Here is a 24,730-nt window from a genome sequence, read left to right as displayed (position 1 = left end):
TACTAGTCCCGGAGCCGACTCGACCGCCTATCCCGAACACTATACCCTATCTAATCCCTATTAAGATATATTATTTCCTCCTATTCGGTTTATCCCTAGCTTTAATAAATTATATCCGTGATATCACGCCCCCTCCTCCGGTGCTTATATCCCTAGGAGTAATATAGTTAACCGGGTGCCCTCGTAAGGACCCTCTCCTGTTTAACATATATTCCCCGGATATAGCTCCGAAAAAGACGACTCGGCCCGGGATAGTACCCGACCACGAATAACTTAAGTCAGCCTATACCAGGCTTCTGACTCGTAAGCCTCTATCCGTATCTAGGTTATAGCTATCCTATTATAGGGCCTTTTATAAATAACTTATTAAAGCCAGAGCTAAATATAAATATAAAGACTAATTCCCCTAAACTCCTAAATATCGTGATAAAGCCTAAATAAAGCTTCGTAGATCCTTTAACACTCCGCCTTCGAACTATTATTAAAGGCCTCGTAAATAATCTATAAATAATCGTATCGTCTAGCTAAATATAAAGCCTATAGACTTAAAGGAGTATACGCGACGCTTTATTATGATCTAAATAATAAACTATAGGTACGCTCCTAAAATAGCAGGCATACCCAGATCGTAGAGTAGGCAGGAGTAACCACGTAGGCTTTACTCGAGGTCCGGTAACTATTATAGAATATATTCTAGCTAGTTATCCTAGCTTATTATTATTTTTCCCTCTTCTCTTCTTCACCTATTTAAGTAACTATTATTATAGCCTTATCCTAAAGCTCTATCTATAAGTCTATTCTTATTATCGCACCTCGGCTATTTTAGAGGCATTAGCCTAGCGGTTCGTCTTAAGTTCTCTAGAGGTCTTCTCGTCGCGTTACGCGAGGTCCCCGGCGGTTCTTTAGTTCTAGTGGTTCTAATATCTAGGAGTAGCTTATTATAAGCATTCCTTAAACGAATAATAATAATTCCTAATAATAATATACCTTAATTTTATATAGAATAATAATATAAGTGATTATCGTGCGTGTTCCCCGAGCTTAACTAACCCCCGTATTCTAGCATAGCTCCTTAGAAGCGTTAACTTTATACGGCTAATAAGTTAGCTCGCCTACTTAAGTCTGCTAACGATTCTCCTGCTAAAAAGCCCGCCCCCGTTAAGAAACCCGTTACTCCTATAAAGAACGGTAAGAAGGCCGGCGGTAGCCTTAATACCGCTACTAATAAGACCTCCGCTATTAAGGATAGCGCTATTAAAAAGACTACTAAGAAGGGTAGTACTAATAACGGGTTAACTATACCCAGCGCGGCGTCTAAGACGCCCGCTAAAGTAAAGGGGCTAGCCGCGCTTAGTACGGAGTCACTTATAACTCCTACTAAAGCGCGCCTAAATAATAATAGGTTAACTATACCCGGTACGGTTATTAAAACGCCTACTAAAGTAAAGGGGCCGGCCGCTAAACCGTGCCTAAATAATAAGGGGTCCGCCGTGCCCGGCGTGGTATCTAAGATACCCGTTAAAATAAAGGGGTTAGCCGCACCTAGTATGGAGTCGTTTACGACTCCTACTAAAGCGAGGGGCCTAGCCCTCCCTAATAAAAAGACCTTCGAGGTCCCCGACTACTAGGTTAGCCGGGTTCTTACCCGGTTTTTCCTAGTAGTTAGGTCGGATAATAGTTTAACCGGTAGCTAGTCTGCCGGCGACTAGAGGACTCCGTCTCCTATACTAGTAGACCACGAGGACGATGATAATAATATCGACGATAGTGTTATTAACTATAAAGGGGATATAACTATATCGGGTAGCGCCGACGGTATCCTTTATATTAGTAGCGATAAGAGCGGAGATAATAACTTCGACCCTAGCAGAGGTAAGAGCTTCCTAGGTAATAATATCTTTAGTAACGATAACGTTACTAATAAAGGTCCGGGGGCTAATAGGGGCGATAGCGACGCTATATCTTCTAATAACGGTACTCCCTCGGGCCTTTACCCGATTCAGGAGGTGGTTATAGGGGGCGACCTCTATAACCCCCCCTATTAGCGGTGCTACTCAGGATTCCTTAATATTATCTTAGATAGCTAAGGTCCTATTATCTTTTATTCGTGTCGGGACTCTAACCGGTAGTCCTCTAAGTGTTACTATTACTAGTATAATCAGAATAATAAAAAATATAAAAAGGTATAGTTATACTCCCCGCCCGCTATGGACCGCCCCGGTATACTAACTTATCCCTAGATAAATCTTCGTGCCACGCGCGCTGCTATCGCTATATAAGATACGCTTATAGATACCGTTAGATACGGTGGCTTTACCGATAAGAAGCTTATAAGTTATCTCTCCTCTCTTACGTTTATATACTCGTGTTAACTTCTTTCTATTGGCGTGCCGCCCATAAGCTCTAGGGGGAGCTACGCCGGGCGTATACTAATAACCAGCACTATAACTATAGTAGTTTCGATACGGCCAGGTATAAGCGTTATCGGGCAGACGCTGTTACGGAGGCTTAAATTACCTTATATAATATCTAGGCGCGTAAGGCGCGTAAACTAATAAAAGCTATGCGTTAAATTCGCGACCTCCTACGGGTTACTAGTGGTATCGAAACCGGCGGCGATAATGATAATAAAGAGAATTTCGTTAGTCTATAGGTATATAGAAAGAAATAGATCCGTTAATCTAACCTAGAGTAGCACCTTTTATATATAGCGCGAACACCACCCTTTTATTTTCTTCTAGCGTTTAGGATATAATATAATAAGTTAATGGAGACAGAGATAGTAATAAGACCCTCCGGGGTTATAATATAATAAATTAATAATAACGATAAAAGACCCTATAGGGTTATAATAGTCTTTGCTTTTTCCGCGCCCTCTCCTCTTACTAATCGTGATATTCTTAAAGAAGTTCCTCCGGGATATAACGCCTTAGTTCCTAGGTATTATCCTTATACCTATAATCCGCCTACTTAACTAAATACTGCCTCCTTTTCCTATTAAACCGATAAGCTAAAATCTCCTCCACCTTATACTCCTCCGACTCCTACGGCTCTATATCCACCTTTATAGGCTCGGGAGCCTAACCGTCGCGAGACCGCCAGGGCTCTAATAAAGAGATCGGGAAAACATTATAAATCTTTATCGACTACGGAAGATTTAGCTTATAGGCGAGACCATAGTAACTAATAACTAAGGTGATACGGTACGGTCTAAGGTACTTATCCGAGAGTTTCTTACTAGGCCGCCTCTACTTAATGTTTTTTAAGGAGACTAAGATATAGTCCCCTACCTTAAACCGCTATTAAGTCCGCCCGGTATTATAGAACCTCTTATAAGACTCTTAAGCCTTCCGAATAAACGTTTCTATTACTTAACGAGTAGCGATTAGGTGCTTTACCCGTTATTTAGCGGATACCGCCCTAATATCTAATAACTTAGGTAACTAGACGTTATTAGGACTATAAGGGTTATAGCCTATTAACGCTATAGAGGGCGTCTGCTTAATTACCGAGTGCTATACGGTGTTATAGGTAAACTATATAAGGGATAGCTTATCCACCTAGTCGGTCTGCTCCCGCGAGTAATAGCTACGAAGGTAATGCTTAATACTCTGATTCTAACGTTTAGTCTAGCCGTCGGTTTAAGGATAGAATATAGTGGATATCCGGTGGTGGACACCTAAGAGACTATATAGGGTCCTTTAAAACTTACTTATAAATAAAGAACCCCGATCCGAAATAATACTATCCGGTAACCTATAAACACTAAAAACTCTTAACTATAGGATATCGGCTAAACCTTTAGCGGTTAGTGCACTACTATAAGGGATATAAAAGGAATACTTTATATAACGGCAAACCACTATAAGGATCGTATCCTTCTTCTTTCCGCCCTAATTAATAGGAGGGAGACCCGTAATAAAATTAATTAAGATCTCCTAGAACGGATAAGACGGAACTAAAAGGCTAGCTAATAGGCTATAAGGCTTATACTGCCTCCCCTTAGTCCTCTAATAAACCCTATATATAAGCACGAACTTCTTTATATCCCGGGATATATACTCCTAATAGAATAAGTCCGAAATCCTTTTAATCGTTTTACCGGAACTATAATATCTAGCGGTGGGTTTATTATAGAAGGCCTATAGGATCTTCTTCCTTAACCCCTATATATCTAGGATAAAGAGGCGACCTCTAAAAAGGATTAGGCCCTCTTTATCCCTTAACCACGGGTCGGATAACCGGTCCTTCCTAGACAAAGAGATATAAAAGGGATTATCCCTCTAGGTATCGGCCACCTCTTCCTTTAAACTTAGTAATAAGTCCTCGGAGATACTAGGTACTCTGCCCGCCTTTTTTACTACTCTTAATATAAACTTACGGGTAAACCTCTTAATAGGCTTCTAACGCTCCGCGTCTAGGTCCGCCTAATCGGAAATATACTACGGCTTCCACGATAAACTATTAGCCGGGTTCTAAGCTCCCGGTTAATACTTAATCTTGAAGTTAAATACCGATAGCTCCTCTAGCTATCGCGTATACTACGGCTTAATCTTTAGCTTATCTATTAGGTACCGATAATTAAGGTGGTCCGTTAGAACTTCTACTAGGGTCTAGCTATAGGCTAGGTAGTCCCTTTAATACCGGAATACCTTAACGATAGCTATTAACTCTATATCCGGAGTTGAATAGTTTAATTCCGTACCCTTAAGCTTCCTCGAAAAGAACGTGATAGGATACTATACCCGATCTATATACTAACTAATTACTGCCCCTAAAATAAACCCCGATACGTCCGGCTTTAGTCGAATAAGTAACTTAGGATCGAAATACCGTAGAACCGGAGCCTCCTAAAACCTCTAGCGTAACTTATTAAAAGCCTCCTTCTCCTTTATAAATAATATAAATACCCCCTTTACTCTACTCTTCTTTATTAAGTCCGAGAGCGGCGCCGTAATCTTTAAATAATTCTTAATAAAACGCCGGTAGGACCTAGTAAAACCCAGAAAGATTTAGATAGTCTTTACCGAGTTCGGCTCTTACTAATCGCGGATAGCCTTGACCCTAGACTAATCTATACGCACCCTATCCACTCTAATAATAAACCCTAGGAACTCCACCTTTTAAGTCTTAAACACATACTTCTCTGGATTCGCGTATAACGACTACTCCCTTAACCTCCCTAAAACCTTTTTAATATATACTCGATAAACCTTAAGGTCCTTACTATAAATTAAGATATCGTCTAGATAGACTATATAAATCGTGTTAACTAACCCACTTAATACCTAGTTAATATACCGTTAAAAGCTAGCTAGGGTATTAGTAAGTCTAAAAGGTATAACTAAGTACTCGAAATAACTATAGCGAGTCCTAAAAGCTATCTTCTACTTATCGCTAGGTTATATATAAAGTCGATAATAGGCGTCCTTAAGGTTTAGCTTAGTAAAGACCTTCGATAATAAAAGCCGGTCTATAATCTTATATATTAACAGGAGCGGCGTACGGTCTTTATGAGTAACCTTATTTAACCCCCGGTAATCTATATATAGTCTTAACTTCCTACCCTTTTTTAGTATAAAAAGAATAGGAGCACTTATAGGGCTAGTAGAGTAACGGATCTAACCTTTAGCGAGGGCGCCCTAAAGGTACTCCCGTAACGCTACTAACTCCTCCTCCGCTAATAAATAAATCGGCCTAAATAAGGGCGTCTTCCTTTCCTCTAACTCGATCCCGTGGTCCTACTAATAATAACCAGGTAGCTTACCGGCCTCCTCTACGTTAAATATATCTAAGAACTTATAATACTGCTCCGGCACGGCTACTAATAACTCTTCTCGGCCCGCGGGTAAAGGGTCCTCCGGGGGTTCGGGTAGTGGTTTAGGTAAGGGAGTAGGCGTAATCGTGTCTTCTAAGATATAAGCTTAAACACGGCTAATCCGCGCTACCTAAGACCTAATAAGCCTAATAGTCACCTTCGCCCTATTTATAGCCCTCTTTAACTCCTTCCGTGAACCTATAAACTTTAACTCCTCCTTTTAAATCTAAAAAGTCTAACTCTTCTCTACCTAGTTAACTATTAGATTATACTTAGTTAACTAGGGGATCCCGAGGATAACCTCTAATCTATCTTCGCCTAAATCCATAATATATAACTCTATATACTATATCCGTATACGATTCTAACTATCTATAATCCGAATTATAAATAAGATCGATCTAAGTATCTAGGTTATATATTCCTTACTTAACCACCTAACTTCTTTAAGAGGTCCGGTAATTATTTTACTAGGGGGCACTATGCGTTTATTAATAATATTAAAGTCGGTAACGCTATCCAGAATCATAACTCGACGGTCCTATCTATCGTTTAGTCGTATATTAAGCTTTACCCTTACTAGACTAAGGGGAGGGTCTAACTCTAACAGCGCGTTATCCTAGGCCTAACCCTATAAGGCTTAGGGTAGGGCTTATACCTAACCTAAAGTAGGTCGACTAAAGGCTATAGCCTCCTAATTAGGGTTAGTAGCCGAGGTAGAACTTTAGCCGGCCCGCCTATTCCGTAGGCGAGGGTAAAAAGGTCGAATATAGCCCTTATCTCCGTATTCATAATATTTCTAAGGGCCCGAGAGTTCCGAGGTTCCGCTAGGGTTATCCCGCGGTTAGGCAGGAGTAGTAGTAATAGCGGCGGCTATAATAGTAGGGGGTATAGGCGAGCTTTCGTAAGAACCGCTAGCTTAGGGTAATAAGGATTCACTACTAGTTCCGCGCTTCCTTTTATAGCCCTAATCGCGGGGTGTATAATAGCCGCGATCCCGATTAGACGGTTCACCCTTATAAGATAACGTAACCTTAGCCTAATAAGCCGCGACGTTTAACTCCTAAAAGGTCTTAGGTAAAATCCTAGTAATAATTTAATCGCGTAAAGGTCTATTTAGTTTAGATATAATAAACTATATACGCCACTTATCGGGAAGGGGGATAAATACCTTATTAAATAAGGAATCTAATTTATTAAGAAATTAATTATAGGTCTAACCGGGTTACTAAGAGGTCCGTTCCGAAAAGATCTATTCCGTAACTAATAACTCGCGGGTCTCGCTATAAACTAATTACTCGGTTAAGAAGGTCTTTAGCTTAGCCTATATCGCCTTTATCGAAGAACTATAAGTCCTCCTCTAATAGGCTTATTAATAGGACTTTATATTCCTCTTAAAATAACTAATAGCAAAGTAAACCTTCTTCGCCTCCGTTATAAAACTAGCTAGATTAAGGTAAAAGCGTTCCTTAATCTCCTTTATAAAGGTTCTAAACTAATTATATAACTTACTATCCTATTTCGGGGTAGGAAGGTTTACCTTAAATAGATCGCCGTGACTACCTTAAGGATAGTAGTGGTTCGATAAGTAAGGCGGTAGGGTAGTATCTAGGTCCTCGCTATAATAAATAGCTTCTAGACACTCTAACTTATGCTCTCGCTGCTTACGTTTCTTATAATAGTTTAGGAGGAAGTCTAGTTCCTCGGGAAGTAGTTAATCCGGAGGATAGTTCTTTAGTTCCTTAATATTAAAACGTATATCCGATTAAGGGTAAGACGGTGGCTTTATAATATTAGACGATTAAACCACGGGTATCTCGCGCTAAGGGACTATAGGAGGCTTACGCTAAGGTGCTAGAGACGGTTCTGGCTACGGCTCTAAAGGGCCCTACGGGATAATAGTCTCCTATTCGCTAAGTAAAGGCGCGGTAGTGTTACTTTTAGGACTAGGAGATAGCGTATGCTTATAAACCGATTTATAATCTCCGTCCTCGGGAGGAGCAGTACTAAAGCGCGTATAAGGAGGTATAGTTATTTATTAGCTAACTAGCAGAGGTGAATTATACTTATAACTCTTAACGGTCGTTATACCCGTTAGAACGGTTAAGCGAATAATATATTAGGGTCTTTTGTGTAAAGAGTAAAGAGACGTTATAAGATAATTAAAAAGATAATATAAACTAATAGGTCGAATTAAGAGTTAAATTATTCGCTAAACCTCTAAGTCAGGAGTTTAGCTTTACCTACCCCTTTTATAGATAACCAGAAACTCTCCCCCAGAACCTTATAGAATCCCCTTAAAGCTATTCCCCGAACCACGATCTATCCGCCGGTAGTCCTCCCTATCACACTATACCAGACCGGCCCGGATAATACTAGTCCCGGAGCCGACTCGACCGCCTATCCCGAACACCACACCCTATCTAAACCCTATTAAGATATATTATTTCCTCCTATTCGGGCTATCCCTGGCTTCGATGAATTATGTCCGTGATAGTAGTCGCTAGATTGCTTTTATAGGGTTTATTTAATAGAATAAACTAAGGTTTTTCCGATATAATAAAAGGATTCCTAGACCCTTCTAATATTAATAAGTCTAATAGTAATCTTATTTTATAGGGTAGTCGAGATTTCGAGATTATAAATAATAGGCCCGGTAAGGCCAGGTAAGGTCCGGGCGCCGCCTTCCTGAATTCTAAGAGAAAAGCAGGAGGTCAGCTTAGCTTTATTATTCTAATTACGGTTATAGGGCTTAAGATTAGATCCGGGGAGGAGATAGTAACTCTTTTCCTAGGGGTTTTTAAAGGGAAGCCTTTGCTTATAAAAGGGCTATAGACAGCTAGTATTACTGTTACGGGAGGCCGGAGGGCTTAGGGGGTCCTAGAGGAATCGGGGGCCGGCGTGGCGGCCCCCTAGGCGGTAGCCGGGGCTACACTATAGAGCGGAAATTATATTTATTAGTGTTTTTACTATAAAATAGTAGAATACACTAATAGTCCTGGAAATAGGAAAATAAATAAGGAAAAGAGTTATAATAAAAGTGGATATAGGATACAATAAATAAAGAAGAGATAAAGAAATTATAACTTAGAATAGTATTTACGAGTAATAGAACTTACTAGTATATTACTATTACCCGGCCTTATAACGATAATATAAAGCTATAATTAACCGAACTAAGGTATAAGGATATATAAATTACCTTAATTCCTAGCTATAGGCTTACTAACGGCTAAGCTATATATATGCTATGCCTTAGCTACATATAACTAATCGGAATCCCTTTTCTAATAGCCTATTTTAAATATAAGCTATACCTGCTTTAGTGGCTAATAGTCTAGGATCTTATAGTCCTAAGACCACGCTATATAGCTATACTAATATAGCCGTATTTATTTATATAACCCATTTAGTTATATAATATATATACGCTGGTTATATATAAGTTTAGCCCTCTTATATAGCATAATATCGTAGCTACTATTTACACTACTTTTCTTACTCCCTCTTATTACTCACTCAGCAGGTTCAGGAATGACCCTCGTCCAACGTCATTTGTTAAATCCTTTTGATTTAGCCAAACCTACCAGATAGCTAGGTGGGACCATGCGAATCCCGACAACGCCTGCCCTGACCGACCCAAAACTGGTAAACAAAACAAAATAAATCTAACACAAAGGACTGGGCAACGAGAAAAGCTTGAACCTCGTGGGAATGTCGTGACATGCGCACATACATATCAACACAGTCCACCACTTCATCTCGCGCTCCACGCCGCGATTGCTCTGGTCATTTTCCATAGCGGGTGTACTCGGCGGCAACAAGACAGTGGTCTCGTTCAAAAGGCTCTGCAGGGGAAGTGATGTCAATTACCATATTGCCGTCGACAAGACTGGGGTCATAATAGTGGGAATGAAGTGGAAGGGAGTACCTAGAGTAAGCTGTTCTTTGGGAGAGATACGTTCTGCGCGCATCTTCTCGACTTCACTCGCAAAAACCTTGGCAGCAGGGGCCGTGCTGTCGATACAGTTGGCCTTGATCGAGATAAGGATGCCGCCACCAACTTTAAGGAAATAATGCGCATTCATGGCAACAATGCGAGCTTGATCAGGCTGAGCAACGTCGGCGAAGATGGCGTCTACCATAGGCATAATCATCCGGTACTTGAGCGGCTGCCTGGCATCTTCGACAATGGGTACGACGTTGGTGCGCTTGGAAGCCATAGCGATCAAGTCGCGGCCGGACCGCGGGGAGAACTCGACGGCGTACACAAAGCCGGTCGGGCCGACAATATCAGCTACATGGGAGACAGAAGTGCCCGATGCGCTGCCTAGATAGAGCACCTTGGAGCCCGGTCCAAAGTAGAGCTTGTCTAGGCCACCAATCACGGCAGCTGCGAGCTTCGAACGGAAAGGGTTCCATACTCGATACTCAATCTTGGTGTTGGTTGTGGTTCCGTCGTCATTCTGTGTGACATTGTCAACGGATACGCGCTTCTCTCCGTAGACAGACTCGCCAGGCGTAAGGTTGCGCGTTGCGATGGCGTCCTCCTTGCCCCGAACGACGAAGATGCCCTCGTGACGGTGGGGTTCCTAGAAGTTAATTAGCGATGTATTACGACAGTGGGCTGAGTGCGGCCTGTATAGGGTCCCGGACTTACCACGACAACCCTCTGGCCACCCTTTTGTCCAGCGCTACCTCCGCGTCCTCCTCTAGGTTTGCTCACGCCGCCGCGGCCCCGACCACCACGGTCACCAAAGCCTCCACGGCCACCTTGGGTGTTGAACCCGTGTCAGCCCAACGGCGAAAGCAGATGAAGGAGTCCAAAGTCCAGGATGTCTCACCTCGAGCGCCACCTCTACCTCCCCCACGGCCACCTCGATCGCCGAAGCCTCCACGGCTGCCGCCGCGACCACCACGATCGCCGAAGCCACCTCTGCCTCCGCGGGCAGCACCGCGACCAACACCGCCTCTAAAAGGAGTCATGTCGCCGCGAAATGGATGGAAAGGGGGATAGACTGCTGTAGATGTGTCTGACACCACGTATCGCTTTGGCTTAATTGGTGGTTGAGGGAGGATAAGTTTGATGCTCTGATACCACAATCAGGTACCAACGAAAGCGAGTGGTTAAGTGAAATTTTTCGGCTAACTTTTACGCCAGAGCTGATTGAGATGGTGGAAAAGCTTGGACCAAGCTCCATATACCGGGTGGAGCATCATAACCCCGTGTACACAACCGTAAGAACTCACTTAACTAAGAAAAAGCTAGTAGACCTGGCGCCCCACCCATCAAAACTTAGCTAATAAATAGGGGACCTGTTGCAAGGTAGCTTCAGACTTAATATTATACTCTTTCGTACGCGTTGTAATTTATACTAAATGCTGGGTATATATTGCTTATATAACTAGGTGGAAACTACTGAACTAATAGCTGTGTATAGAATATTGGCTGATATTGAGTTTAGGCTAATATAGATACGCTATAACTAAACTATTTTAAGGAGAGCTTTTTCTTAGTTAACGCCCCGTTCGATAATTCCGCCTAGAGAATATTATTTTAACTAGATATTTATAAAAGATATATCGCTAAGAAGCGACTAGCTTAATACTAGTTTTTAGTTATAATATATTCTCTTTCTCACTAATCATCTATAATGCCAGCGTATACCTTCGAGATACAAAATCATAACTCCTATACTGCTTCTTTACGAGTATAGAGTATAGTAATAGCGACTACGTATATTACTATACTAACTACGAAGGGTATAATATATAGGATCTATATAGATACTATAAGTATAGGAACTGTATATAATTATAATTATTATAAATACCATAAGTAGGTAGTTATAATATAAAGTCTATCTATCATACTTTATATAAAGTATATACGTTATTATATATTAATTAAAATCCCACTAAGTTAGTAATAAAACTTTAAGTAACTAAGAAATCGTATATAAAAGCAGCTTTTCTATATAAAATACGGCTAATATAGTGCCTTATCCAGTATAGTACCTCTATAACAGAAGTATAATAGGGGTGTATAAGGCGAATATATAATTATATAATTTATACTAAAAAGAAAATATAGCTAAGTATATTTATACATTTTTCCTTTCCCGTAGTGTTAGCGCATGCTTCTATATCCTCGGGCTTATCGCGCCCGAGGCGCTTAGTGCATCTAAGAGTTCTATTTAGAGTCAGAAACGGCCGCCTATCGGTATTACTTCGTCACCCTAAGGGCGCCCCTAGGAATACCTATAGCAGGACTCGCACGGCACCGGCCTTATAGTAACGCGCATTACTCTTCTTCTTAGGTTATTCTTTCTTAGGAGGCATTTTAGAAGCAGTTAGCACCGAACCCGAAACCGACACGCGCCCCCTATAGCACCCCTTCACTTATAGTAACGGTCTTAGACTAAGTAATCTAGCTATTACTATATAAGTAAGTATAGTCTATCTTATTAGCCCGCCCTAAGACCACCGGCTTCCTGCCGGCGCTACCACTTATAAATAGACGATATTAAATAGAATAGAAGACCCTATCTATTTATAAGGCGCCGTACGCGTATTATTAGTAACTACGGTATAGGGCCGGGGACGGAGACCGGAATAGAGGGGCGGGAAGCTTAGAGGAAAACCTATAATATTATAAAGAGAGTGTTAAAGGAGGAAAAACAAAAAGAAGGGCAGAGGCCCTTAAATTTTTTTAATTAACCTAATTATAGTTATAAAAGGCTGCCGACTATAGTAGGTATATATAATAAGGGTAGGAGCCCCTACTAAACCCCTCGCCTAAAAGGAGGTATAAATAAAGCCGGCTACGCCGATATAGGGAGGATTCCCGGAAAGCAGAACCGCTACGGACCTCTTTCGGCCCCCTATATAGTATACCGCACACTAGGCTAACCCGAAATCCCTAGCCTGCTACTTTCCCGTTAGCTACTAGACTAGAGGTGTGATCTAGATAGGTATTAAGTTATTACCGGGACCGTTAAGGGCCCGACACGGCACTAATCCTAATAAGGAGAGTATATGGGTTTTTCTACCCGCATAGATTTTTCCCCCTATAACTAGCTAAGAAGGACCGTATAGCCTAAGCCGGGCTCCTAGATTAGCTAGGACAGCGGAGTAAGAGAATAATAATAATAATAATGTATTTTTCTCCTATCTTAGCAGGATTTACTGCCTAGGCGGAATTATCGAACTGGGTCTCGGGGAGTCCTTATATGTTACTGGCTAACCCGACCCCTTTGGATATACAGTTTTGGTATAAGGCGGGAACCGCTAATTAGCGCGCGGGTCCTATACTTAGACGAGTACTAGTATTTATACGCCTCCTCTTCGGTATATGCTGTCTACTTAACCCTAAATAAGAAGATTCTTAATAAATTAGGCCACAAGTAGTAGGCTATTCGAGCATAAGAGAGGAAAATAAAGCAAAAAGCTATTAAATTCGTAGATCCGTAGGATTACTGCTTGTTACGCGAGTGTGTGTGTAAAGAGCTGACTTGTAGGATTTCTTGCTAGACCCGGGGCTAGTAAAAGACCCTAGAAGATAAGTACCAGCATTTACAGCCGCCCTGTCTAGTCTTTACGAGTACCGGTATCCCGGCGTGTTAGTACTGCACCCAGAAAATAAATGTATCTATATACAGTATATTACGATATACGAAAACCTCCTATAAGCCAGGGACTTCCTAAGTCCTCCAGGGTTCTCCCGAGTCCCCCGGGACCCTAGGTAGACCCACGGACCTTTAGGACCTCTAGGGGAACCCACGGACCTCTTAAGCTCTCTAGGAGCCCACGGACCCTCGCCTATACTTCTGGAGTCCGGATACTAAAGTAGCAGCTTAAATAAATCGTAGAATATCCGAAGGAAAGGGTTGTATATACTAGGCTGCCCGCCTCCCTCTCTGTTTCCTTTCTCTCTCTCTGTATCTTACTTCTACAGTCTTCACAGTCTTCTATAATTCAAACTGCCTCTTTTCCTCTAGATCTTCCTCTTCCATTCCATCTCTTCATGACCGTTATAAAGGTTATAAGCCCGGAAAAGTAAAGGAATATCTAGATCCCCCCTTTTCTTCCACCCTCGAAGTCCTTTTTAGGCAAACTCTATACCTCTAAAGCCCTCTCCAGGCCGCCTCTAACCAGTTCCACCTCTAAAGCCCTCTTTAGGCCACCTCCTTTTCCCCTTTTCAAACTCCCCTCCCTAGTTACTTTCCTACTTTTAGGACTATTAGTGCCTACCGCCTTCTATACTATAGTCATTAACAGGCCGTAATTTCCCGTCTATGGCCCAGGGTAACGCGACGGGGGCTATTACGCCGGCCCCTCTCGCGTCCCCCGAGGCTCCCCCCGACACCCTAACCCGAGTTGGCTCTCGGCTTCCCGCTCCCGGGATAATAGCCGCCTTAAGCCCGATCACTGTAATAGCCGTAATAGAAGGCTTATCCTCCAAATCTCCTAGAATGAGGCTATTTATATTATCGTCGCCCCTAAACGTAGAGGGCACTCCTATAGTCACGACTGCAATTAAAAAGCGACTACCGCGTCCTAGCTACGCATACCCCAAGGAAAACTCTAACGGACTAATTAACACGACTACTAGCTATGCTAAGCCCTCCCTAATATTAGGCTAACTCACCGTTATTTCCGCCCTAGTTAACCCTTTATATAATATTATAAATCGACTTATACCGATATTCGCTAAATAAGAGCGCCGAATCTATATAGGAAAGGCTATAATAGACACTCTTTAAGGCCTTACTAAAGAGTACCTGGAAAAGACTAAATACCGCCCTTTTCGTAGACTACCTCTTTAACTCCCTGCAAGGACACTAAGATACCCGATAAGGGCCACGATTCTAGCAAGGACCGTAGTCCTATACTAGTGCCGTAGTAAGCGCCGGAGCGGAGAAAAGACCTATACTACCGTTATAGTAACTATAAACGTACCTCTAAAACCGGCGCTAACTCCTACGCTAGTTACGGCGAAACTATAGGATATACGAATAAAGCCTAAGAAACCTTAATAGGGCGCTCTCTAGGACCAGCGGATCTTTATCTGGATACCATGGGATAGCGAACACGCCCTTGGCTTAACCGATTTATATAAGTGGTTAAGACTATCGTGGGGGTTATAGCTATGAAGGTAAAGGACGTTGAGTTCTTTAAGGGAAAGAAAACGGATAGGTAGACCAAGGTTATGCCGTTTACGTTATCTCCTATTATTACTAAAAGCGTTAACGGTCACGAGGATATTCGTAATAACGTTAATCTTAACGTCTAAACCCGGTAGCTAGGGGCAGGGCTTATCTATCCTGACTTAATTAATATAAACGGTTTTACCATTATTCTAACCTTTGTTTAATTCTTACCGCCTTTTTTATAACTCTTCTTCCTTTTATAACGTTTACGGGGTTTATTATTAGTTTTAATCGGGCTGTACTTCTTTTCGTAGCGATCTAAGGCACTTAGTTCCTATAAGGACTCCATTAGTTTCTAAGATATTTAGGCGTATCCTTCCCACTTTACCAATACTTCTTTTACCGTATCTCTATCCACCTTTCTATTCCTAGCGTATAGGATTTCTTTTACTGTCTATTCGTCTTCTTGTAGACTATCACGAATCGGGCTAGGTTAAGGGTTATATAAAACTTAACTAGGGCGCGGGTCCTTACTCGCGTATCGTAGAAGCTTTATATAGAACCTCAGGTATATATTCGACGGTGCGTTTAGTTTTATGATATACCGGTTAATAACCTTAGTCACCCTATACTTTTAATGTAGCTAGCTTAATTTACGTGATAGTCGCGGGGTAGAGTAGTTTGTAAATAAGAGCTATATAAGGTCACCTTCTCGGAACTATTTAGGAGGGATATAACGCTTATTCGCTAACTCTTTTCATTATAGTTATATAGTTGCTATTAAGGCTTAGGCGAACTCTATAGCCTCTTAGAGGCGGCGGAGCAGGTTATAGGCTACGAACTCCTAAATATCGCTACTTAGTTCTCTATAAATCTAGATCGGGTCGATATAGTATCCGTGTTCTAGTAAGAACGGGCTTATCTTTATAATAAAGCTCTCCCGGTTACTTAATTCTAGTTAGGCTATAGGCAGTAACTTATCCTAATCGTCTTAAGCATAGTAAATAAAGGCTCGGAGGTACGCCTATAGCTTTTAATTCGCTTACTTAATAGCGCTATCGGTATATAGGTAGTGAGCTATACTTAATTATTATTCGATTCTAGCTAATTTATAAAAGTATCGCTAAAAACGACCTATTTAGTTGGAACCTTTATCGCTCACGATTGAACCAGGTATACTATAAAACCAAAAGTAATAGTATAAGAACCGTTTAGCGTAACCTTCCGCTTGTATAGAGTTGTCGCTTTAAGGGTAATAGCCTTTATAAGTCGATCGGTTATAACCTATAGGTACCTATACTTTTTCTCTTTAGTAGGAGGCAGATCCGTTATAAAGTCTATTAACAGGTCGCTCCTTATTCGTTTAGGAATCGGCAGCGGTTTTAGAAGCCCTTATCGAGTATTTCTCTATATATAGCTCTAGTTATAGATATCGTAGTTATATATAAACCTGTGTATATTCTTTATTTATCCCCGGCTAGAAGAAGCGTCTTACTATAAGAGTCATTATATTATCTCGCCCTAGATAGCCTTTAATTGTAGAGTCGTATATAGATTAGATTACTCGTGTTCGTAACATACTCCTTTCTTAAGCTCCCGGCACCTATAGGCAATCTCGGAACGTTAATAGCCCTTATAAGGTAGTCCCGTATTCGGTAATCTAGGCTCGGAGACCTAATATAAGAGGAAACTATTAATCGCCCTTAGATACGGCTTATATAGCTTAGCGATACTAGTTATCTTCTTTTACCGTGGCGTCCTATAGCCGTTATAATTCGTTATCGGCTTTAAATACCTATAGGTTCTCGCGAAGGAGGCGGATCTTTAAGGGGATTAAGGTCTTTAGGATTAACTATATATATTATACCTAATCCTGTTTATTAAAGAAATCCTTTAGTTCGTTTTATTCTTTTCGCGAGAGAGTATCAGTATAGTTATCGGCACTCTTACGGTATTCTAGTATAAAGTCGAACTAAGCTAGCTTATAATATGCACTAACCGTACATATCTCTAGCCAGCCAGTATTATAGGACCTATAAGAGGATTTGAGTTAGGTAACCTTAGGGTGCAGTAAATAATATATAAATAGGATGTATTACTTAAAGGAGAGGGTGAGGTTCCCGCTCTATATAGCCACGGGGAAACCTCGGTCTATCTAGGACTTAGCTAGTGCTAGCACCGGTTAAGCGCTATACGAGCTTTAGTGCCAGTATAGTGCTAGTAGTAACCCAGCGCTATATAGGCTTTAGTGCCGGTATAAGGCTAGCACTAATCTAGCGCTATACGGGCTTTAGTGCCGGTATAGTGCTAGCACTAATCTAGCGCTATACAGGCTTTAGTACCGGTATAGTACTAGCAATAATCCAGCGCTATACGGGCTTTAGTGCCGGTATAGTGCTAGCACTAATCCAGCGCTATACGGGCTTTCGTGCTAGTATAGTATAGGATAGTAGTGCGTAGCATATACCTTAGGAAGAATAAAGCACTGTGTCCCGCGGACTTCTGACTATATTTAAGTCTACGCAGTCCAGCTTAGACTCGGCTAGGCCGATCATTATACTAGTAATGTGTTATAGACGTGGGCACTCTCTCTTTTTACTGGTAAAAAGAACTTACCGTATAACATAGCGCCTCCTAGCGTAATTTCCTAACTCTATAGGTTCCGTGTATAACACTAGTAAGTGTGTCTGGCCACCCGTCCTGCCACCTTAGAATTACTAACCTGGGACTCGTAAAAAGGAAAATAAAGAAAGCTAACGATAAGAATAGTTAAGAATAATAAAGGGTATAGTAGAGTGTATATCGGATTATCCCGTTATATAATGCGCGACGTCCTTTTCGTTTACTAGTATAGCCGGATAATTATAGCATAGTGATAGTGGGTTCCTCGGGCTTATCTATTAGGATCCCCTATACCTCTGGTTCGAGGCCTATAATAGCCGTCACGTCTTCTATAGTGATCTCGTTACGTCTAGCCTTAAACTCCGCCGGTGTTATATCGTATAACGCTAGGATAGCTCTATAGGCCCGGTTATTATATTATTCCTAAATTATTACAGCGTAGGAGACTAATATAATACCTAAGTCGGGATCGTCGACGAAGCGCTACGCTATTATATCCCTTTTACCCTCCTCTAGTAAGCCGTTATTCTCTAGACGGGTAATATAAACCTAGGATTCTATACGCCAAAGCGTTACTAGTAGTAGGAAGTCGGCGGTATTCTAGACGGTGTTATTTATTATATACTAGGAGATAAATTACTCTACGAACTTCCCGGCTAGTAAGGGAAATACTATACTATAGGCGCGCTAGTGGATAATATAAAGGGTCTAGCCGCCTATTATAAATTCCTCTATATAAGGCTATACCTAGGCGTGATATAAGCGGGATATAGAACTTTTAGCTACTTAAACCTAGTATCACGGGTATAATTTATCGAAGTCAGGAATAGCCTAAATAGGAGGAAATAATATGCCTTAATAGTCACGAAGAGGATTAGATAGGGCGCGGTATTCGGAGATAGACGGTCGAGTCGGCTCCGGGACTAGTACTATCCGGGCCGACCTGGTATAGTATAATAGGGAGGACCACTAGCGGATAGATCGTGGTCCTAAGGATACTTTTAAGGGAATTCTATAAGGTTTCCGGGGAAGGGGCTCTAGTTATCTATAAAAGAGGTAGCTAAAGCTAAACTCCTAACTTAGAGGTTTAGCGAATAATTTAACTCTTAATTTAACCTATTAGTTTATATTACCTTTTTAATTATCTTATAACGTCTTTTTACTTTTTATATAAAAACCCCCTAATATATTAGTCGCTTAACCATCCTAATAGGTATAATAACCGTTAAGAGTTATAAGTATAATTCACCTCTACTAGTTAGCTAATAAATAACTATACCTCGTCGTATATACTTTAGTACTATCCCCCCTAAGAACGGAGATTATAAATCGGTTCGTAAGCACACGCTATCTCCTAGTCCTAAAAGCGACACTACCGCGTCTCTGCCTAATAAACAGGAGACTATTATCCTGTAGGGCCCTTTAGAGCTATAGCCTGAACCGTCTCTAGCACCTTAGCGTAAGCCTCCTATGGTCCCTTAGCGCAAGACACCCATAGTTTAATCGTCTAATACTATAAAGCTATAATCTAATCTTTAGCCGAGTATACGTTATAATATTAAGGAACTAAAGAATTATCCCACGGATTAGCTGCTTCCCGAGCACTTCCTTCTAAGCTACTATAAGGAACGCAGGGAGTAAGAGCGTAAATTAAAACGCCTAGAAGCTATTTATCGTGACGAAGACCTAGACGCTACCCTACCCCCTTCTAAACACTTAGCGAACCACTATTATCCCCGAGGTAGCCGCGGCGATTTATTTAAGGTAAACCTTCCTACCCTGTAATAGGATAGTAAGTCGTACGGCTAGTTTAGAACCTTTATAGAAGAGATTAAGGAACGCTTTTACCTCGATCTAGGTAGCTTTACGATAAAGGCGAAGAAGGTCTACTTTACCACTAGGTACCTTAAAAGAAATATAAAGTCCTATTAACGAGCTTATTTAAGGAGGACCTATAATTCTTTAATAAAAGCGATATCGGCTAAGCTAAAGGCTTTGTTAATTAAGTAATTAGTTAATAGTAAGACCTATAAGTTATTAGTTATAGAATAGATTTTTTCTTAATGGACCTTTTAGTAACCCGGTAGACCTATAATTAATTTCTTAATAAGTTAGATTCCTTATTTAATAAGGTGTCTATCCCCCTTCCCGATAAGTAGCGTATATAGTTTATTATATCTAAATTAAATAGACCTCTACGCGATTAAATTATTCCTAGAATTTTACCGAAGACCTTCTAGGAGCTAAACGTTACGGCTTATTAAGCTAAGGTCACGCTATTATATAAGGGTAAACCGTCTAATTAGGACCGCGGCTATTATATACCCTATAATCAGGGTTATATAAGAAAGCGCGGAACTAGTAGTAAACCCTTATTATTCTAAGCTAGTAGTTCTTATAAAGACTCGCCTACGCCCCCTGCTACTATAACCGCGGCTATAGCTACTACCCCTACCTAATAGCGGGATAACCCTAATAGAACCTTAGAATTCTCGGGCCCTCGGAAATATTATAAATACGGAGAGAAGGGCTATATTCGGCCTTTTTGCCCTTATCTACGGAATAGGCGGGCCGGCTAAAGTTTTACCTCGGCTACTAACCCTAATCGGGAGGCCATAGCCCGTAGTGGACCCACTTTAGGTTAGGTATAGGCCTTACCCTAAGCCCTATAGGGTTAGGCCTAGGATAACGCGCTATTAGAGTTATCCCCTCCCCTTAGTCTAGTAAGGGTAAAACTTAATATACGAATAAACGGCGGCTAGGACTATTAAGTTATAATTCTATATAGCGCTACCGACTTCGATATTATTAATAAACGTATAATACCCCCTAGTAAAATAATTACCGGACCTCCTAAAGAAGTTAGGTAGTTAAATAAGGAATATATAACCTATATATTCGGATCGATCTTATCTATAGTTCGGATTATAGATAGTTAGAATCGTATACGGATATAGTAAATAGAGTTATATATTATAGATCTAAGTAAAGATAGGTTAAAGGTTATCCTCGGGATCCCCTAGTTAGCTAAGTATAATATAATAGTTAACTAGGCAGAGAAGAGTTAGACGTTTCGGATTTAGAAGGAGGAGTTAAAGTTTATAGGTTTACGGAAGGAGTTAAAGAGGGCTACGAATAGGGCGAAGGTGACTGTTAGGCTTATTAGGAACTAGGTAGCGTGGGTTAGCCGTATTTAAGCTTACGTCTTAGAGGATACGATTACGCCTACTCCCCTACCTAAACTACTACCTAAACCCCCGGAGGACCATTTACCCGCGGGTTAAAATGAGTTATTAATAGCTATACCGGAGCAGTATTATAAGTTCTTAGATATATTTAATATAAAGGAGGCCGGTAAGCTGCCTAGCTATTATTAGTAGGACCACGGAATTAAATTAAAGGAAAGGAAAACGCCCCTATTTAGGCCAATTTATCTATTAGCGGAAGAGGAGTTAGCGGCGTTACGGGAGTACCTCTAGGGCGCCCTTACTAAAGGTTAGATCCGTTACTCTACTAGCCCTACGGGTACTCCTATTCTTTTTATACCGAAGAAGGGTAGGAAGTTAAGACTATATAGAGACTATTAGGGGTTAAATAAGGTTACTCGTAAAGATTATATACCACTCCTATTAATATATAAGATTATAAACCGGCTTTTATCGTTAAGAGTCTTTATTAAGCTAGATCTTAAGGATACCTATTATCGACTTTATATACGACCCGGCGATAAATAAAAGATAGCTTTTAGTACTCGTTATAATTATTTCGAGTATTTAGTTATACCTTTTAGGCTTATTAATACCCTAGCTAGTTTTTAACGGTATATTAACTAGGTCTTAAATAGGTTAGTCGATATGATTTATATAGTTTATCTAGACGATATCTTAATTTATAGTAAGAACCTCGAGGTTTATCGAGTACACGTTAAGGATGTTTTAAAGAGGTTAAGGGAGTGGTTATTATACGCGAATCCTAAAAAGTGTATATTTAAGACTTAAAAGGTAGAGTTTCTAGGGTTTATTAATAGAGTAGATAAAGTTTATATAGATTAGTCTAGGGTTAAGGCTATCCGTGACTAAGAAGAGCCGAACTCGGTAAAGACTTTCTAAATCTTCCTAGGATTTACTAGGTTTTATCGGCGTTTTATTAAGAACTATTTAAAGATTATAGCGCCGCTTATGGACTTAACGAAGAAGAGTAGGGTAAAGGGGGTGTTTATATTATCTATAAGGGAGAAAGAGGCTTTCGATAAGTTACGCTAGAGGTTTTAAAAGGCTTGGGTTTTATAGTATTTCGATCCTAAGTTACCTATTCGACTAAAGCCGGATATATCGGGGTTTACCTTAGGGGCGGTAATTAGTTAGTATATAGATCGGGTATAATACCCTATCGCGTTCTTTTTAAGGAAGCTTAGGGGTATAAAGTTAAATTACTTAACTCTAGACACGGAGTTAATAGCTATTATTAAGGCGTATCGGTATTAAAGGTATTACCTAGCCTATAGCTAGACCCTAATAGAAGTTTTAACGGACTACCTTAATTCTTAGTACCTAATAGATAAGCTAAAGGATTAAGCCGTAGTATACGCGATAGCTAAAGGAGCTATTAGTATTCGAGTTTAAGATTAAGTACCGGCTAGGAGCTTAGAATCCGCCTAATAGTCTATCGCGGAAGCCATAATATACTTCTAGTTAGGCGGACCTAGACGCGGAGCGTTAGAAGCCTATTAAGAGGTTAACCCGTAAGTTTATTTTAAGGGTCGTAGAGAAAGCGGGCGAAGTACCAAGGGTTTCCGAGGTCTTATTACTAAGTTTAAAAGAAAAGGTGGCCGATACCTAAAGGGATAACCCCTTTTATATTCCTTTATCTAGGAAGCACTAGTTATCCGACCCGTGGTTAAGGGATAAGGACAGCCTAATCCTTTTTAAAGGTCGCCTCTTTATCCCAGATATATAGGGGTTAAGGAAGAAGATCCTATAGGCCTTTTATAATAAACCCACCGCTAGATATTATAGTTCTAGTAGGATAATTAAAAAGATTTTAGACTTATTTTATTAGGAGTATATATCCCGGGATATAAAGAAGTTCGTGTCTATATATAGGGTTTATTAAAGGACTAAGGGGAGATAGTATAAGCCTTATAGCCTATTCGCTAGTCTTTTAGTTCTATCTTATTTATTCTAGGAGATTTTAATCGACTTTATTATAGGTCTCCCTCTTATTAATTAGGGCGGAAAGAAGAAGGGTATAATTCTTATAGTGGTTTACCGTTACATAAAGTATTCCCTTTATATCCCTTATAATAGTGCACTAACCGCTAAAGGTTTAGCCGATATCCTATAGTTAAGGGTCTTTAGTGTTTATAGGTTACCGGATAGTATTATTTTAGATCGGGGTTCTTTATTTACGAGTAAGTTTTAAAGAACCCTATATAGTCTTTTAGGTATTTACTATAGGATATCTATTATAGTCTATCCCTAAACTAATAGCCAGACTAAGCGTTAGAATTAAAGTATTAAGCACTACCTTTATAGTTATTACTCGTATAAGCAGACCGACTAGGTGGATAAGCTATGCTTTATATAGTTTATTTATAATACCGCGTAGTACTCGGTAATTAAATAGACGCCATTTATAGTATTAATAGGCTATAACCCTTATAGTCCTAATAATATCCGGTTACCTAAGTCGTTAGATATTAGGGCGGTATCCGCTAAATAACGGGTAAAGCACCTAATCGCTAATTATTAAATAATAGAAAACTTTATTCGGAAGGCTTAAGAGTCTTATAAGAGGTTCTATAATACCGGGCGGACTTAATAGCGGTTTAAGGTAAGGGACTATATCTTAGTCTCCTTAAAAAGTATTAAGTAAAAGCGGCCTAGTAAGAAGCTCTTAGATAAATACCTCGGGCCGTACCGTATTACCTTAGTTATCGGTTACTATAGTCTCGCCTATAAGCTAGACCTCCCGTAATTAATAAAGATTTATAATATTTTCCTGACTTCTTTATTAGAGCCCTGGCGGTCTCGTGATAGTTAGGCCCCCGAGCCTATAAAGGTGGATATAGAGCTTTAGGAGTCGGAGGGGTATAAGGTGGAAGAGATTTTAGTTTATCGGTTTAATAGGAAGAGGAGGTAGTATTTAGTTAAGTAGGCGGATTATAGGTATAAGGATAATACCTAGGAACTAAGGCGTTATATCCCGGAGAAACCTTTTTAAGAGTATTATAATCGGTAAAAGGAGAGGGCGCGGAAAGTATAGAAACTATTATAACCCTATAGGGTCCTTTATTAGCATTATTAATTTATCTTAGCACGACCCCGGAGGGTCTTATCGTTATATTTATTAAATTATTATATTATATCCTAAACACTAAAAATCAAAAAATAAAATAGTGGTAGTCGTATTATATATATATAGTGACCCTTTAGGTTAGATTAACGGATCTATTTCTTATTATATGCCTATAGACTCTCGGAATATTTATCGTTATTATTATTATCGCTATTATCCTACGCACTTTCGCCGACCTTTAATAGGTCCCGGATTTAATAAAGAGCTTTTATCTATTTACGAGTCTCTTATACTTAGATATTATACTAGCGGATCTAAGCCTTTATAACTATATTAGCCCCATAATACTCGTACCGAGCCGTATTAAGTTCTTAGTTATTATAGTGCTGATTATTAGCGAGAGTATGGCATAGCTCCCCCTAAAGCTTATAGGCGAGACGCTATGATAAAGGCATTAGTATAAGGATACGGGGCAAATAAGAGGGAGATAACTTATAAGTTTCTTATTAGTAAAGCCACCGTATCTTATAGAATCTATAAGCGTATCTTATATATTAATAGCAGTATAGGTAGCGTGGAGGTTTATCTATAAATAAGTTAGTATACCGGGGCGGTCTATATTAGATAGGGAGTATAACTATACCTTCTTATATTTCTTATTATTCTATTTATACTAGTAATAATAGCACTTAGAAGACTGCCGGCTAGAGTCGCGACACGAATAAAAGATAATAGAACCTTAGCTATCTAAGATAATATTAAGAAATCCTAAGTAGCACCGTTAATAGGGGGGATCACGGAGGTCGCCCCTTATAATCACCCCCTAAACTGGGTAAAGGCC

The 24,730-nt window shown here is 40.2% G+C and overlaps 1 protein-coding gene across 1 annotated transcript; it reads right to left on the bottom strand.

Annotated features, from left to right (window-relative positions):
• Window positions 1-9,195: 9,195 nt before the first annotated feature.
• ACRALDRAFT_1063555 (uncharacterized protein) lies at window positions 9,196-11,006 on the bottom strand. The gene is made up of 4 exons (XM_071016816.1): window positions 10,663-11,006; window positions 10,479-10,591; window positions 9,750-10,410; window positions 9,196-9,666 (listed from the first exon to the last, which is right to left on the bottom strand). The coding sequence occupies exons 1-4, from the start codon at window positions 10,802-10,804 to the stop codon at window positions 9,608-9,610; spliced, it is 975 nt and encodes a 324-aa protein (XP_070871327.1). The 5' UTR covers window positions 10,805-11,006; the 3' UTR covers window positions 9,196-9,607.
• Window positions 11,007-24,730: the final 13,724 nt, after the last annotated feature.

The sequence above is a fragment of the Sodiomyces alcalophilus genome (assembly GCF_042370955.1).
Source record: "Sodiomyces alcalophilus JCM 7366 unplaced genomic scaffold ACRALscaffold_9, whole genome shotgun sequence".
NCBI lineage: Eukaryota > Fungi > Ascomycota > Sordariomycetes > Glomerellales > Plectosphaerellaceae > Sodiomyces > Sodiomyces alcalophilus.
Note: the sequence above shows the minus strand (reverse complement) of the source record. Positions and strands in the feature narration are given on the sequence as shown.

What these genes read in the sequence shown, in the direction of transcription:
- ACRALDRAFT_1063555 (XM_071016816.1), bottom strand. Translation starts at nt 10,804, where the DNA reads ATGACTCCTTTTAGAGGCGGTGTTGGTCGCGGTGCTGCCCGCGGAGGC. An exon ending in AGGTAGAGGTGGCGCTCGAG is followed by an intron (nt 10,592 to 10,662) that starts GTGAGACATCCT and finishes TCAACACCCAAG; the next exon opens with GTGGCCGTGGAGGCTTTGGT. An exon ending in CAAAGAACAGCTTACTCTAG is followed by an intron (nt 9,667 to 9,749) that starts GTACTCCCTTCC and finishes CTTCCCCTGCAG; the next exon opens with AGCCTTTTGAACGAGACCAC.